General features: G+C 43.1%; 1 protein-coding gene across 1 annotated transcript; it reads left to right on the top strand.

Moving 5' to 3' along the window:
• Nucleotides 1-711: 711 nt before the first annotated feature.
• On the top strand, nucleotides 712-11,312 carry SEC13 (SEC13 homolog, nuclear pore and COPII coat complex component). The gene is made up of 9 exons (XM_081184382.1): nucleotides 712-910; nucleotides 2,479-2,523; nucleotides 3,643-3,758; nucleotides 4,925-5,076; nucleotides 5,984-6,117; nucleotides 6,813-6,946; nucleotides 8,037-8,157; nucleotides 9,761-9,907; nucleotides 10,538-11,312. Exons 1-9 carry the CDS (start codon nucleotides 908-910, stop codon nucleotides 10,646-10,648), a joined length of 963 nt encoding a protein of 320 aa, XP_081040508.1. The 5' UTR covers nucleotides 712-907; the 3' UTR covers nucleotides 10,649-11,312.
• The last annotated feature ends 5,503 nt before the right edge of the window (nucleotides 11,313-16,815 follow it).

The following is a 16,815-nucleotide window of genomic DNA, read 5'->3' as shown; positions in this document are numbered from 1 at the left end:
TGCAGGTGTGAGGCTGACAAATTTTATATATATATTCTGGCAAAAAGATCAGCAATCTCCAGTGGATGCCATCCAGACCCAGAGATTTGAGAGTTTTTCTATTGCCAAAAAGTCCTAAAATTCTTTCAGTGCTATTTGCCTCATTTTCTCATTCTTGAAATAAGTTCATTCAGGCACAGAGGTTGCATCCTACATCTCCTGCTGTGAAGAAGAAAGCAATTTCAGCTTCTCTTGCATACATTTACTCCAATATACAAATGCATAGCCCATTTTTAGCTTCTTAGCAGCAGTTATGAGGCAAGTCACGATTGCCCTTGGGAGCCAGGGAAGTGTATTTATAGGTGGGAGGCTCAAATGTTGTTTCCAGCCACTGTGCTCACTGTGCTCACCCTTGGCCTACCTCGTAGGGAAATCGCAGGGAGTTGGGTGGGAGAGAGGAACAATGCCAGTGTAATTTCCTTTGTGGGGGGAAAGGCGGCGTGAGAGCACGAGGAAACAATTCTTAATTTTACAAAAGTTGGAACGGGAGCTGAGCGAGAACAACCTGAAGCAGCATGGGGGGGGAGGGCTGAGGTGGAATTTGAACTGGGGGCTCCCCAAAGACCCGCCATGAGCATAGCACCCGCAGGTGCCAGTGGCTGAATTAACGGGGAGAACGGAGTGCCAAGGGCCAGGGGCGGCGCCAACGGAGAGCGGCCTCCGCCCGTGAGGAGCCGATGGGGAAGGAGGGCGGAACGAGCGGCAAGCGGAACCTTTGCGCGCTCAGCAGGAAGACCGTTTTTCCCCCGGCCGGGAGGCCTTCGTCGTGGGACGCGCGTCTCGGCGGCGGTTTGCCACGTCTGAGAGCGGCCGAGAGCGAGAGAGCGGCTGGTGCAGCTGGAGACTCCCCTCCGCCCCGGCCGTCACCATGGTGAGGGAGCGCTCCGAGAGGGATAAAGAGGGGCCGTCGTCCGCTTCCCGCGCTGAGCCCTTCGGGCCCGGCCTTGCTAGCCCCCGGCGCGGCTTGCCCAGGGGGTGGGGGTGCCCTGGGCGGGGGTGGGGAGGACGCGCTTCCCTGGTACTGGACGTGGGGTTGCCCCTAGTAACGGGGTATCCTCGCACGCCTTTTCCCAAGGGATGTCAAGCCTGCGAAGGGTGCCCACCGCCGCCACCCACCACACATGGCTTTTAGGAAAGCTTTTAATATTTGATGAATTATTGTATTTTAATATTTTTGCTGGGAGCCGCCCAGAGTGGCTAGGGAAACCCAGACAGATGGGCAGGGTATAAATTATTATTATTATTATTATTGATTGGGGGGGCAGGCTCGGGGGAAAGCGTCGTCGCCCACTCGCGGGCTGAGCCCCATCTCCTGAGCAGGCCACCTATTACCCAACAGGGACACCCTCATGTACTTGTTACACCCCTGTTTTCCCATAGGAGGGGGGTCAGTGAGCATGACACATAAACACACACACACACACACACGGTTTTACATCGGCGAAGGATTGGCTTTTCTTGTTTGCGTGTGTTTATTTTCGCAGTAGCTGCGCCGCTTTAAAAGCATAAGGTGCCTGTTAAGAACAAAGCCTACCCAAGGTCTGGGTCAGCTCCAAAGGGTCTGGTATCTTGTCTCCAACAGGAAGCCCACAGCCAGGACATGAAGGCAGTAGTGCTTAGCGCGCACCCCTGCTCCCACATTAACAGACGTATTTCCTGGAGGTTCCATTTAACTGCCATATTCAATAGCTGCTAAAGGATCTATGGTCCATGCTTTTGCCTAATTCCCCTTTAAATAATCTAAGTCAGGAGACTTACCCCAAATGTGGGGCCTGATCCAGCTCTCCCCTCCAATTTTCTTCCCCCCACCCCTGGCTGCAAAAAAAAGAAAAAATAAAGTTGGTAGTGCTGGGGTGAATGGAGCCCAGTGCTATAAATATGTGGTGGATAAAGCTATTAGGGTTTACTAGTCATGGCAGTTATTTAATCTCTAGTATCAGAGACAATTTGTCTCTGAATTGGTTGCAGAGAATCTTGGTGGAAATTCAATTGAGCTCATGTCCTCCTTGTGGGAATATTACAGCATAGGTGTCCCACGGGCCACTGCAAGAACTGAAAGCTGGATTAGATAGGCCTTTAGACTGATCTAGCGGGGTTCATCTTATGTTGTTATATATATATATATATTTACAGTGCAGCAGGAAGCTTTCAGAAGTGCAAGTTTTAACTTGCTATGTCACATTCTACCTCTACTGATCTCAGTATGATGTCAATGAAGTTCCTAGGTTGCTGAGTTCAGAAAGTGATTGTACGCATGGGGATGCTGCAAAGTCACCTGAGGGTTAAATCAATTTCAACTTTTTGGACACCCATTAAACAATGCAGTCAAACCTTACATAAAATGTGAAGCAAAAGATAATGTTCTAATCATTGAGTGAAACTCTAGGGTCGGACTCTATTATTTATTTTAAAATGTCTTGCTGTATATTTTCCTACTAGGTGTCTGTAATTAATACAGTGGACACTTCTCATGAGGACATGATCGTAAGTATTTGCTTTTTTAAAAAAAAATATCCCCTCAAAAAAGAAAGAAATCGTAATGATTAACTTTATTTTAAAAGAATGAAGTAAATGACAGAACGTTTGTCCTAAGCAACTGTCTTAAAGGGACCACCTATTTCAGTTGTGAGATGAGCTTGGAAGCAGTGGTGGGAATGGTAGGGACAAAGTGAAATCGCAAGCTTTAATCCAGGGAGAGAGTTGAGCATGCTGTGGCTAAGTTCCCTTTGGATTTTATGTTTAGGAAAAGTCTTGCTTAGTGACCTTTTTAATAGAACCAGCATTTTGTTGTATATAGAGGAGGGTGATACAATGCTTTTTATGCGTTATGGTTTTTGGAAACGGTGACAATGAGCAGAAAATGCTTTTTTTAAAAAGAAAAAAATTATAGCAGTAGGAGCTATATGGCTGAGTAGGTAAAATGCAACAGAGGAAGGCACAACCCATCGGCATTATCTGCATTGCAATTTCTTCCAGAACTGTGCTCTGTCATAATTCCCATTTGTGTCAGTCAGGACTTAGTGTTGTGTACATCTGGTGTGAAAAGCTGTTAATGGCCATCTTGCTACAAGCTTTATCCAGGGTAAATAATGGATACTTTCTGAGTGAGTAGTAAGTAGCTTTCCAATCCTGCTCCTACCATTAATTTAGTTGACTATTTGGTGCAGGTTCTATTCTATATTATTGCAGCTTAGCCATGTTGTATCAAAATAGCAGATAATATTGTGGCATAAAGTTAACATGACCTTCCCAATAATTCTAAACTACTTTATACTCTCCATCCTTAAATTTTACCTATTCCCACTAGAAGCTGAGGTGGTCAGGGCAATTTCTGCCTTCTTGAGACTCTAGCCCCGTTTTGCCTGATAGTCATCACTATCTCAATCTGGGTACGATATTGGCTGCATTTGGGTTTTCCAGGAAAATGCTGTGTGATCACACTTTTTCATCATACTGCACTGTGATATTCAGCATTTTACACATTTGGATTTGTTGCTTTTGAGATTTTAGAACCAGTTGTATTAATTAATTAATTAATTAATTAATCAATCAATCAATCCAGAATTTATAGATGATCATGAAAACTTCTTTATTACTTCCCAGCATGATGCTCAGATGGATTATTATGGCATGCGGTTGGCAACTTGTTCCTCAGACAGATCAGTGAAAATATTTGATGTAAGGAATGGAGGGCAAATTCTCATAGCTGACTTAAGAGGGTGAGTCAATTAAAGACAACATAATCCTATGACAATTTCCCCATTTTCAGCTTCTGCTTAGGGGTACAATTAATGGCTTTGGGGGCAGAGTGGTGAAAACTTAATGTGCTTTGTTTACATACGCAATTTTCAATTTGCTTGATAATGTCTTCCTTCAAAGCTGTTTAGCAAAACACTTCTTCGAAAGTGTATCATTTATGATTGGCTAAAATAAGCCTCAGAATTACTTACACGTCTCTTATTTTGCAATTGTCAATTACCACAGTCTGAGGGAGGGAAAACCTTTTTCTTTCAAGGGTTGCATTTCTTTGGGGGTATCTATTGGGACTGCATGCCAGCACAAACTCCTTTTCTGACACCCCTTTCCTCTCCCTCTCTGTCCTACTGTGCCCAGCACACTGCTAGGAAGGAGGGACAGATCACTCTCACAGGGGGCTTTCTCCCCCTCCTTCCATCACTCTACCAATTTCAGCCTCCCCCCCCCCATTTTTCCTCTCCTTGCCAGCACTTCTTGCCAGATCAAATGCAAAAGTCTTCTCTCCCCCATGAAATTAGACCAAGGACTGTACAAAATTAATCTAAGGACTACACACAACTGTCAGGCTTCATGTTCCCCATCCCTAATTTTTTTTTGGGGGGAGAGATTTCAGCATACAATCATCAGGATAGTGGTGGGGCAGAGGAAAGAGTGAAAGAATGAACACCAGAAGAGCTGTAGTAAAAGGCATTGGGCATAATGAGTACTACCCTTGGTTGAGAGGAACTAGAGAGCTGAAATATTTATTTTAGAAGAATTAGATGAAAGGGATTTTAAAAGATGAAAAAGATTTTGCGGAATTTGTTGTTAATTTGGCTGATTTTTCCAGCAAATCACTTGCCCCTGTTTCCCAGACAGTGACTATTTTTGTAACTGAAAATTCCATATATTTCCCTATAAAAGGTATACTAATAGGTACATACTCTGAAATTTTAAAAATAAAAGTAAATGGAAAGATACTGAATTTCTGACTACAAAATATCATTTTGATATTTTAGTGGTAATATGTATCCATAACTGAAAATATTTCCATGACACTGAATGGCTTGTAAATGCTCTTGATAATAAAGTCTTGGTTCAGTAATATTTCCCCCCCCCCCCCGCTTCGTTTCCTTCTGTTTTTTTGTAGACACGAAGGCCCTGTTTGGCAGGTTGCCTGGGCTCATCCCATGTATGGAAACATCCTGGCTTCCTGTTCCTATGACAGGAAGGTTATTATCTGGAAGGAGGAGAATGGGACCTGGGAAAAGGCACATGAATACACAGGGCACGATTCTTCAGGTACTGGCTGTTCTTCCTGCTAGCTAGCTGAGTACAGTCATAAATTGGAAGTCGAACAGCCTAGTTCTCGAACGTTTTGGCTCCCGATCGAAACCTGGAAGTGACTGTTCGGGTTTTCAAACATTCTTTTGGAAGCTTCCTGCAGCCAGTCGGAAGCCACGCTTTGGTTTTAAAACGTTTTGGAAGTCAAACGGACTTCCAGAATGGATTCCGTTTGACTTCCAAGGTATGACTGTACTTTGTTGCTTCAGTTATACTTTTCATGCATTGATTAGAGACTTCATGCAATCATGCTGGTCCCAGATCTTTGTTTGGTCTTTCTTAATTGAGCTTGCTGAGCTTCTGTTGCATGTCCGTTGTCCTTTTCTGTGTAATGCTCTAGTAAGGACCAAACTTCACAGACAGTGAAAGTAAAATTTATTTAGGAAACAAAACCACACCGACTGGAATGGTAATGGCATTTTATTGCATTTTGTTATTATTCTGATTGTGAGCCAGTTTGAAAGGCTCTTAGTCCTGGAATGCAGCATAAAAAAACCCCATATCTGTGGTGTTTTTCTGTTATTACAATGCAACTGTCTGCTATCGACCCCATTTCCAGAAGTTACATTATACTAATTTTGGTAAAGCATTACTAGGATCAATAAACTATGTACTGTCTTAAGTGCAGTCACAGAGAAATCTACCTTGGTACCATCTAAAATTCCTAAAACTTAGTTGCTATTTAAAAACAAAAGCTTTAAGCATAATGTGACAGACTTTTAATCCACTTAACAAGCCTAGGCTTCTGCTCTGATTGCCTCAGTCATTGCTGACAAATCTATTCAGGTCAAGGTACACATGAATTCCCCTCAACTTTTAAGTAGCCTTTATAAATAATTCAACCAATTTTTGTGTTTTCTGGCAGTGAATTCCGTATGTTGGGCACCACAAGACTTTGGATTGATCCTGGCTTGCGGCAGCTCTGATGGGGCCATCTCTCTGCTAAGCTGCAGTGGTGATGGAACATGGGAAGTGAAAAAAATCAGCAATGCACATACAGTGAGTAATTTTAATGGGATTCTTTTATTGTGCATTTCAGATATGGATGTTTATTTTAATGTCTGTGCAACAATTTTATTCTTTGTAAACTGCATAGAAACCCGTTTTGACATTAAGTTGCATGTAAATCAATATATAATAATCACAATTTTATTGCAGAAAGTTTTGCTACTCTGTAGTACTGAACTGAAGTTAAAACGAAAAGCAACTTGGATGAAATGTCAGATGTCCAAAAACATAGTTAATATGTTTATATATGGGAAGGCCCATACCCCAGTTGTTAGACTGCATACGTGGAAGAAGACAGTCCAGAGTTCAGTTGCTGATGTTTCCACTTAAGAAAATCCTGGTAACAGGACTGGAAAATATGTCTGCCTTAAAATAAAATAAAAAGCAGAATGCTGGTGCTAGTACAATAGGCAGTAGCTGTCTAGATCGTCTGGCAGTGAAAGGCAATTTCATATGTCCAAACAAATAAGATGAAAAAGTTGGCATTGACTCAGGGCCTTCATTTCTCGACATAATTATACTGTTCTGTTTAATGTGAAAGTATTCGGAATAGCATGATAAATGGTATGCTTAGTATGCTACTTCAGCAAGTATCCTGTCATTATGTTAGTTGTGTTAAGAAATATTTGGATGCTTGCTTTGGCTACAAATAGGAAGAAACTGCATAAATTTGTGTTCTTGCATAGATTGGCTGCAATGCTGTTAGCTGGGCCCCTGCAGTTGTACCAGGAAGCCTTATAGAACCGCCATCAAGCCAAAAACCAAACTACATTAAGCGTTTTGCATCAGGCGGCTGTGATAACCTTATCAAGATTTGGAAGTAAGTTGTCCTGACAAATTTACCTAAAGTCTTCCTATATGACAGACCTTTCTTTGTATTCCTCTTTTCAACCTCCCCCCACCCACACTCCTTCCAAGGTATTAAAATTGCTTAAAAGGCTTTATTTCTGACTCTAACCTCGCTCACTTTCATTCCAATGTGTGCATCTGTGCTTGCACTTCCATGTCTTGGAGCCCAAATGGCTTTATCTGGAGTTTCAAACAGAAGCTGTGTTCTGAAGAGACTTACAAAAAAGTACCTCCATATTCACAGATAGCTTCAAATATGGCATGGGAAGCTGCTGTTTAAAACAGAAAGTCCTGCAAAACCCTTATGTTATCATTGAAGTGGGTTGTTGGAACAAGACTTTATGAAATTCTTCTCCTTTATGTATCTTGGGTATAGGATCAGCCCGTTATTTGTAGTGTTGTAGTGTTGCTTTGACAGAATGGCTGTCCCAGCTTTAGGTTTTTGCTCTTGTTTTGTGGAAGGTTAGCTTTTTTATTGTTATTACTGTTATTATTTAAATTTATATAGTCATCCGTAGATCTCGGCATTTCACAACATAAAATTACTATATAAAGAGCACAAAATACGTAATTAAATATAAGAACGAAAACAAACCAAGAACACCCCCCCCCATCGCATGATACATTTAAAAGGACATGGGATGTCAATCAGCCAAAGGCCTGCTTGAAGAAAAACGTTTTTACCTGGTGCCTAAAGGTGTATAATGAATGCGCAAGCCGAACCTCCCTGGGGAGAGCATTCCACAAACAGGGAGTCACTGTAAAAGGGGCTTGTTTTCATATTGCCACCCTCCAGTCCTCTCATGGAAGGAAGCACATGAAAAAGGGCCTCAGAGGATGATCTCAGGGTCTGAGCAGGTTCATATGGAGAGAGGCAGTCCTTGAGTTATTGTGGTCCTGAGCCATTTAAGGCATTATAGGTTAAAGCCAACACTTTAAATTGGGCCCAGATAACTGGCAGCCAGTATTACAACACTAAGCTTCTGCATGGGAAATACGATGAGAATATGTTTTGTTTTGCTCTTTCTAAATTTGCACCTTTCTCCCTCAAATCCTGCCAGAGAAGAAGATGGCCAGTGGAAAGAAGAACAAAAACTTGAAGCTCACAGTGACTGGGTCAGAGATGTAGCCTGGGCCCCCTCCATAGGCTTGCCAACAAGTACTATTGCCAGCTGCTCACAGGTAGAGATTGAATGGAGTAAATTATATACAGTTACTTTTCACATAACATTTAGCTACTATAGGCAAAAAAAGCACCTGAGACCGCCACCCTCTGCTTATAGAAGCTGTGGTTGGATCCAGAGTTTCCATAAGTGAAATTTGGCTAATAGAAAGTTATTTGGAAGATAGGGTTGGGGGAGAAAGAGAGGTGGTTTTCACCAATTCTTCCCTTCCCCTGTATCTCCCCAAAATCAGAGTACAGTGGTATCTCGGGTTACAGACGCTTCGGGTTACAGACTCCGCTAACCCAGAAATAGTATCTCAGGTTAAGAACTTTACCTCAGGATGAAAACAAAAATCGCGTGGCAGCGGCGCAGCTAATGGGAGGCCCCATTAGCTAAAGTGGAACCTCAGGTTAAGAACAGTTTCTGCTTTAGAACGGACCTCCAGAAAGAATTAAGTTCTTAACCCGAGGTAGTGTGGGAAATGGTGCAGAGGGCTTCAGGAAGAAGGGGAGATCAGCAAAAATCACTTCCCCAATCCTTCCTCCTCCAGGAGTCTCCACTAGATCTCAGGCCCTACACCAACTGGAAAGAGTCTGGATCCAACTGACTTTTTAAAAAAATCATATATTTTACTTTCACTTTATTTCATCTAGCAAAAGATGTATGTCTCACTGATCTAAAAAATTCATAATCTAAAAGTGCAGTTGCTGATTTATCAGTACACTACTGACAAGGCATATACATCCATCAGGCTAGTTTGGGTAGCTCCGCAACAGATAACTGATTCAAGCTTGCAGAAATTCATTGTGGCACAGTCCTTTCTGGGCTGTACCACATAGTCTTCAGATTTGGGGATGCATATTTGATGTACCATGTGTGTGTGTGTGTGTGTATATATATATAATCTCCCTGTATATGGAAAGCTGGCACATTTTCAGTGATATTTATTTAATACAGTCATGGCTCGGGTTACAGACGCTTCAGGTTGCGTTTTTTCAGGTTACGGACATGCCAAAACCTGGAAGTACCGGAACGGGTTACTTCCGGGTTTCGGCGGTCGCACATGCGCAGAAGCGCCAAATAGCAACCCGCGCGCGCACAGACGCGGCGCTGCGGGTTGCGAATGTGCCTCCCACACAGAACACATTCGCATCCCAAGCATCCAGTGTAATAGTAAAAATAGTAAAAGTAAGCCTCCCATGTTCACTTGTACAATGGCACACTTAAAGTTTGAAGCAATATAATCCAGGTAAAACCTATCCAGGGATGGGGAACTTTGCTCTCCAGATGTTGTTTGACACCAACTCCCACCAACCCCTGCCAGTAGGGCCAACGGTAAGGAATGATGGGAATTGTACCCTCTATATATTATTATACTACAAGTTTCTCACCTCTGACCTGTGTCAATATGCTATGTCTGTAAACTTGCTTGTTGGAAATGTATACAGTATTTTTATGGGCCAACAATTACGGGCTTCTAAATGGTGCAGCCACATGCCTTTGGGATGCTGCCTGAGTGGTTCTGAAAATAAGATGCCCTTGATAAGGAGGCCTTGCTGTATTTAGTGCTGAATGTGAGCTTGCCCTTGTCCTTACAGCTTTGCTTGTTGTTTTTCTAGGATGGCAGAGTTTTTATCTGGATGTGTGATGATCCCTCTGGAAATTCATGGTCACCAAAATTGCTACACAAGTTCAATGACGTAGTCTGGCATGTTAGCTGGTCCATTACTGCAAATATTCTTGCAGTGTCTGGAGGAGATAATAAAGTGAGTGTAAAGCATTTTATTCTTATACTTTCAATCACATGGCCATATGCAGGTATTAATCTAACTAGTTCTTATGCTCATGAGGTCCAAATATTTCAGTTCTGATCCTTATTTGTAGTCAGAGAATAAACCAGTTTCCTAATTTGGATATATAGGGAAACTAAATTAACAAAAGGCTGCAAGTCTTGCACTTCAATGTGAGAAACAGAGGAGGAGAGTGCACAAACCCAAGGTTTGTTCTTGATTTACTAAGATAAGGCTTACTATACCAAGATCATCATATCTAAACCAGGCCTATATCTTCTGAGGTTCTGGCAGTGGGGGAGTGGGATCTACTTTTTCTAGAAGTTTAATAACTTGTTTAAAAGTTAAAAACAGACATCAGTTAACCATATTTTCACTAAGTTGTATTGACTTTAGCAATGTTGGAAGAACGTAAATTTAAATATTAGCTTGTCTTGTGTGAATTTAATTGAATCTGTTTGGAGTGGGAATACTGTGCTGCCTCAAACATGGAATGACTGGCAACTATTGGCAAGGGGAAATTTTCAGAATAAACTCATGTTGCCAGGTGCAGTGGATTCTAAAACCTGGTCAAGAACTAAACACTCTTATTCTGATCTTTTACAGGTAACTTTATGGAAAGAATCTGTAGATGGACAGTGGGCATGCATCAGCGATGTTAATAAGGGCCAGGGAGCAGTATCTGCTATTACAGAAGGGCAACAGAATGAACAGTGACAAATGGGTTAACATCAATCCCAAATTATCAATGCAAGGAAATAGACATGATTTTTACTACTTTTCTTATTAAACCAAATTTATTTGATCTGGCACAAGCAAAGCTAACGTTTCAGGAAAGCTATACATACCATAGCATTTTGCCTTAATTGACACTTGGTAAAATTCAAGGCAAACTGTACATCAAAAGGTATTGCTCAGTTGCAGTGAGATTTTTCCTTTTTCTTTTAAGCATCACTTCATTTTCTTCGTTAATTTGCTGGGAAACTCTTGATAAGCCTTCCATTAACTCCTCTCCATTAGGAGGAGATGAAAAGTTTCTATGGATCAATATCTCTTTCAGAATGACTTGTTTTGCTTACTACAGTCTTCTTATCGTTTAAAGCCTGGTAATGTTTTCTCTTTCAATAAAAAGAAAGAAACTCTGCATCAGATACCTAATACAGAATTTGAACTTAAGCAAGAGAGATGGAGACTGCCATTTAAACATGGAGAAGGATTACCAGAAATTCAAAGTTGCTTTTGTTCTACAGTTTGCCCTTCTATTGGTTGCAAGTACTTGTGAAATTGACCTCCAAAATATTATCAAGCTAATAAACTCTAAGCCACTTTGTGTACCTCTTTTTGTTTAAAAGAAAAACTAAATAAAGTCTGATCAAAACAATCTCAACTGTTTGGAAAGAAGGCTACTTTTTTACAGAGGTTATTTTATATATTCCCCCCCCCCCCTGTAAATATGTATCATCAAGTTATTGGTCCAAAGCTTGCCTTTCCTTTTGTCCAAAGGGTTACTTCATACACAAGTAGAGTGAAAACAGCAAGAGCTTAAGAAGAGCAAAATCTGCCTGTGTGACAGGGAAGGAGATGGGGCAGCAGTAAAATCTGACCAAGTCAAAAGTATAAAGAGCCAGATATGAGGACAGCGATCATTTCTTAAGTCTATTGTCTTTCAAGCAGGCTAGTTCTTTTCAGTCTCCTATTCTGCTTCGGTCAGATATCATGTGCAGTAATGTGTCTGGAGTTTTAGAAGGGTATCAACAGTCTGGAATGTGTACAGAGATGGAAGCCAAATGAAGGTGAGGAGTCTGGAGAGCAACTCCTCCAACTCCTTCAACTTTTCACCATAGAAGAGACTATTCAGATGTGATATGATAATCTATCATACAGATGTTGGAGCCATTTTTTTCTGATGCTCCAGAGGGTAGGACCTGAAGCAACAAATTTAAACACTGGGTGAGTTTCTGCCTGTCCGTTGTAGGAGTGAATTTCCTGTGCCAGCACAGGGTTGAACTACCGTACTTTTCTGTGTATAAGACTATGGTGTTTTTTTCTTTAAAAATCATGCTAAAAAGTGGGGGTCATCTTATACATGAGTAGTGCATAGGGTGGACATTTGCTTGGTTGCTGCTGCGGCTGTCAGTAGCTATTGTGTGTGTTATTGGTTGCTGTGTCAATGGGTGGTGTTGATTGGCCAACGCTCCGTCAGTTGGGCGGGCGATTGACAGCTTCTACTGGTGATGGGACAGACAGGAGGTGGATCTTGAGATGTGTGAGCGATTTTCAGCAATCCCCCCCAAAAAAGCTCAACAACTGTGTGCCATCTCCCCCCATTTTCTTAAATTTGAGTCCCCAAAAATAGGGGGTGTCTTATACATGGGGGTGTCTTATAGATGGGAAAGTACGGTAGTATGGAGGCTCTACCTGGTGCAAAAAGCTATGGATAGATTGCTGACGGGGACAGGCATATCACCAGCACATAACTGAGGCGCTCAAAAGCTTGCACTGGCTGCATACCAGGCCTGGTTCAGGGCTCTTGTGTTAATTTACAAGGCCCTTGACAACTTCGGTGCAGGATACCTCAAGGACTGTCTGATTCATTATAACCCTGTCTGATCACTGAGGTCTTCAGGGGAGTCACTGTTAGTAGTCCCCCATGACAAGGATGCATGGCTTATATCAGGGGTTAGCAAACTTTTTCGGCAGGGGGCTGGTCCACTGTCCCTCAGACCTTGGGGGGGGGCGGACTATATTTTGAAGAAGGGGGAAAAAAGAACACATTCCTATGCCCCACAAATAACCCAGAGATGCATTTTAAATAAAAACACACATTCTACTCATGTAAAAACACCAGACAGGCCCCACAAATAACTCAAAGATACCGTATTTTTCGCCCTATAAGACGCACTTTTTCCCCTCCAAAAATGAAGGGGAAATGTGTGTGCGTCTTATGGGGCGAATGCAGGCTTTCGCTGAAAGGAAAGCTTTCCAGGCTTCAGGAAGCTATCCGCTAGCTGTGGGAGACCCAGCTCTCCCAGGGCTAGCGGAGAGCTTGCCTGCACCCAGAAGCTTGGGGCGCGCTGAGCTCCGCACGCCCCAAGCTTCAGGATTAGCGCAGTGCTCCGCTAGCCCTGGCAGAGCCGCGCGGCTCTCCCACGGCTAGCGGAGACCTTGCCTGCACCCAGAAGCTTGGGGCGCGCTGAGCTCCGCACACCCCAAGCTTCGGGATTAGTGCAGCGCTCCGCTAGCCCTGGGAGAGCCAGGCGGCTCTCCCAGGGCTAGCGGACTGCTTGCGCGCACCCAGAAGCTTGGGGCGCGCTGAGCTCCGCACGCCCAAGCTTCTGGTGTAGCGCAGTGATCCGCTAGCCCTGGGAGAGCCGGGCGGCTCTCCCAGGGCTAGCGGACTGCTTGCGCGCACCCAGAAGCTTGGGGCGCGCTGAGCTCCGCACGCCCCAAGCTTCTGGTGTAGCGCAGCGATCCGCTAGCCCTGGAAGAGCCCCGCGGCTCTCCCAGGGCTAGCGGACTGCTTGCCAGCACCCAGAAACTTGGGGCGCGCTGAGCTCCGCACGCCCCAAGCTTCTGGTGTAGCGCAGCGATCCGCTAGCCCTGGGAGAGCCGGGCGGCTCTCCCAGGGCTAGCGGACTGCTTGCCGGGACCCAGAAGCTTGGGGCGCGCTGAGCTCCGCACGCCCCAAGCTTCGGGATTAGCGCAGCGGTCCGCTAGCCCTGGGAGAGCCGGGCGGCTCTCCCAGGGCTAGCGGACTGCTTGCGCGCACCCAGAAGCTTGGGGCGCGCTGAGCTCCACACGCCCCAAGCTTCGGGATTAGCGCAGCGCACCTGGGGGGGAAATAAATTTTCCCCCCTTTATTTCCTCCCCAAAAAACTAGGTGCGTCTTATGGGCCGGTGCGTCTTATGGGGCGAAAAATATGGTACATTTAAAATAAAAGGACACATTCTACTCATGCAAATACACGCTGATTCCCAGACCGTCCACGGGCTGGATTTAGAAGGCAATTAGGCCGGATCTGGCCCCCAGGCCTTAGTCTGCCTACCCATGGCTTATATCAGGCTTCCTCAACTTTGGCCCTCCAGATGTTTTGAGACTACAATTCCCATCATCCCTGACCACTGGTCCTGCTAGCTAGGGATTATGGGAGTTGTAGGCCAAAAACATCTGGAGGGCTGAGGTTGAGGAAGCCTGGCTTATATCCACCAGCAACTGTGCATTTATGTGGGTCTATTTTTATGGAACTCCATTCCAGCTGCGACAAATAGGCCCCTTCCCTTTTTGAATATCTAATGCCTACTGAAGCCTTTTATTCCAGCAGGCACTTTAACTGAATTCTGATGTTAATAGTTTCCACTGATTTTTAACCTTATTGTGTATTATCTGTACACCACTTAGAGAAGATAGTAATTGAGCGGTATATAAATTGCTTGAGTTGGGAGCAGAGAAGTGCCTTGTTGAAATCTCACCTTGGCTGTGACTGTTGCGTTCGCAAAGTAAAGGAAGGATTGAACTCTGATTAATAAGAATACACACAGAGGCTTGAACCAGCAAGACTCTGGGAAGGGTGCGTATAATTGTGTCTCTCTGTGCTTGTCCGTGTCTGCAGCCCCTGGCCAGGTTGTTTTTATTCACAAAAGAACTTTTTACAGAGTGTTCGTAAGAACCAATCAGATTTCTTCTGAGCATTTCCACAAACCCACGTGGGGAGAAAGTCAGATCAAAAGAAATTCTTTTAACTACAAAGACTACTACTCTGAGCATGCATGCATAATCTGAGAGTAAATAAAAGAGGACTAGAGAAACTCCAGAGATCACAAACAGGAGTAAACAAGAGAGGATGGAAGGATGGCAAGGAGATAGGCATCTTTATCACCTTCCTGTGAAACTATTTCCAGGCCCTAAGATTAATATACATCAAAGAAACTTGCCCACTATCTTTATGGCCCAGGATGCCTGCCTGGCGAAGCAACTGCTGTGTACTGCTGTGTAAGTGACATGTGAGGAAGAGAGGAGTGGAACAGGGATGCAGGGGTGTAGATTCATCAAGAATCATATCAAAATAGTTTTGACCACTTTACATCCCTCATAATGCCCTACGTACCCAAGCTGGCTACAATTATATTAAAACAATATAAAAGCAAATCAAGCCACAAAGCCATTGATAAAAGCAAGAGCAGATAAGATCAGCAACAGCAAAATAAACCACCCTGGCAGACTGGCCTGTCTAAATTCAGATGACCTTCACTGGCTGGTGCAAGATCACCAAAGCGGTGGCTCAGTGGGGGCCCCTGGAAAGGGAATGCCAAAGCCGCTGCTAATTTTGCTATTAGCATTATTTGTACGTATCTCAGATTTGAGTAGTTTTTTCCCTTTATAGATGTTGGCTTAAACACTTAACAACTGTAACATTCTGTTTCACTGGGGGGATAAATATAAGGCCAGTACTGTATTTCCGAGAACACTTATAGATCAAGCTATTATGTCAGTGCCGTAGCAAAGAGAAATGCTTTCAGCTGATAAATGTTGCCCTCTTGCCCCTGAAACCCAGCCCAAAGCGAATGCTTTGTTTTAATAGCAAAACCTTCACAAAAGGTCAGGTTTACTTGTTACCTTTCTGTCTACAGTTTCCATCACTAGCTCAGAATCTCATCACCCAAGCCATATGTCTCTGTTTTTTTTAAAAAGGTGTGAAAAATGGAATGGAAAAATCTACCATGCTGGGGAAAGTACAAACTTCCCTCCCTAAAGAGGGAGGCATATTTGCCAGTGTTGTGGCTGTACCCTAATATTCAATTTTTTATTTTTATTTTTTTTTATAAAATTTTTTATTGCGTTTCTTTCCATAGGTTAACAGATTTGTTTACATAGCAACATGCAAGAAACATTTTTTTTATATATGAAGAAAAATAAGAAAAAGAAGAAAAAGTTAAGTGACTTTCACAACGTCCTTCAACAGTTCGCTTTCTTTTTGGACCTCCTCACATCCTCTCAACATTGCATTCATTATTCTAGCCAGTTCAGCAATTTGTTATCTTGTTTCACATCTTATTGTACCTTTGAATTTATTATGTTACCAATTTCGGAAGTTTGTAATTTAGTTTTAACACTCTTAATAAACATAATATTTTGTTTCTAATTTATCTCGTTTTTTCATCAATACTTACTTTATCATTTACTTAGATAAATTGCAGAAGCATAACGTTTCTTAATCGTGCACAATCTTAACATTCAAACAACTTATAGTATTTTTGCAGATAGTCCTTAAATTTTTTCCAGTCCTCCTCCATTGTTTCTTCGCTCAGATCTCGAATTCTGCCAGTCATTTCTGCCAACTCCATATAGTCCATCAACTGCGTCTGCCAGTCCTCCAGTGTGGGTAAATCTGGTGTCTTCCAGAACTTTGCAATAAGAATCCTTGCTGCTGTGGTTGCATACATAAACAAGGTTCTGTCCTTCTTTGGCACCTTCCGGTCCACCATGCCCAGGAGAAAGGCCTCTGGTTTCTTAGAAAAGGTATATTTAAATACCTTTTTCAACTCATTATATATCATTTCCCAGAAGGCCTTTACTTTCGGGCAGGTCCACCAGAGGTGAAAGAATGTCCCTTCTGCCTCCTTGCATTTCCAACACTTATTATCAGACAGATGATATATTTTAGCCAACTTGACTGGGGTCATGTACCACCGGTATACCATTTTCATAATGTTCTCTTTCAAGGCACTACATGCCGTGAATTTCATACCGGTGTTCCATAACCTTTCCCAGTCCTCAGACATAATATTGTGTCCTACATCCTGTGCCCATTTTATCATAGCAGATTTAACTGTCTCATCCTGTGTATTCCATTTAAGCAGCAAGTCATACATTCTCGAAAGTACTT

Source organism: Podarcis bocagei, assembly GCF_964188305.1.
Source record: "Podarcis bocagei genome assembly, chromosome: 2".
Lineage (NCBI taxonomy): Eukaryota > Metazoa > Chordata > Lepidosauria > Squamata > Lacertidae > Podarcis > Podarcis bocagei.
Note: the sequence above shows the minus strand (reverse complement) of the source record. Positions and strands in the feature narration are given on the sequence as shown.

Coding starts and splice junctions, on each gene's coding strand:
- SEC13 (XM_081184382.1), top strand. Junction 3,759..4,924: donor CTCATAGCTGACTTAAGAGG/GTGAGTCAATTA, acceptor GTTTTTTTGTAG/ACACGAAGGCCCTGTTTGGC. Junction 8,158..9,760: donor CTATTGCCAGCTGCTCACAG/GTAGAGATTGAA, acceptor TTGTTTTTCTAG/GATGGCAGAGTTTTTATCTG.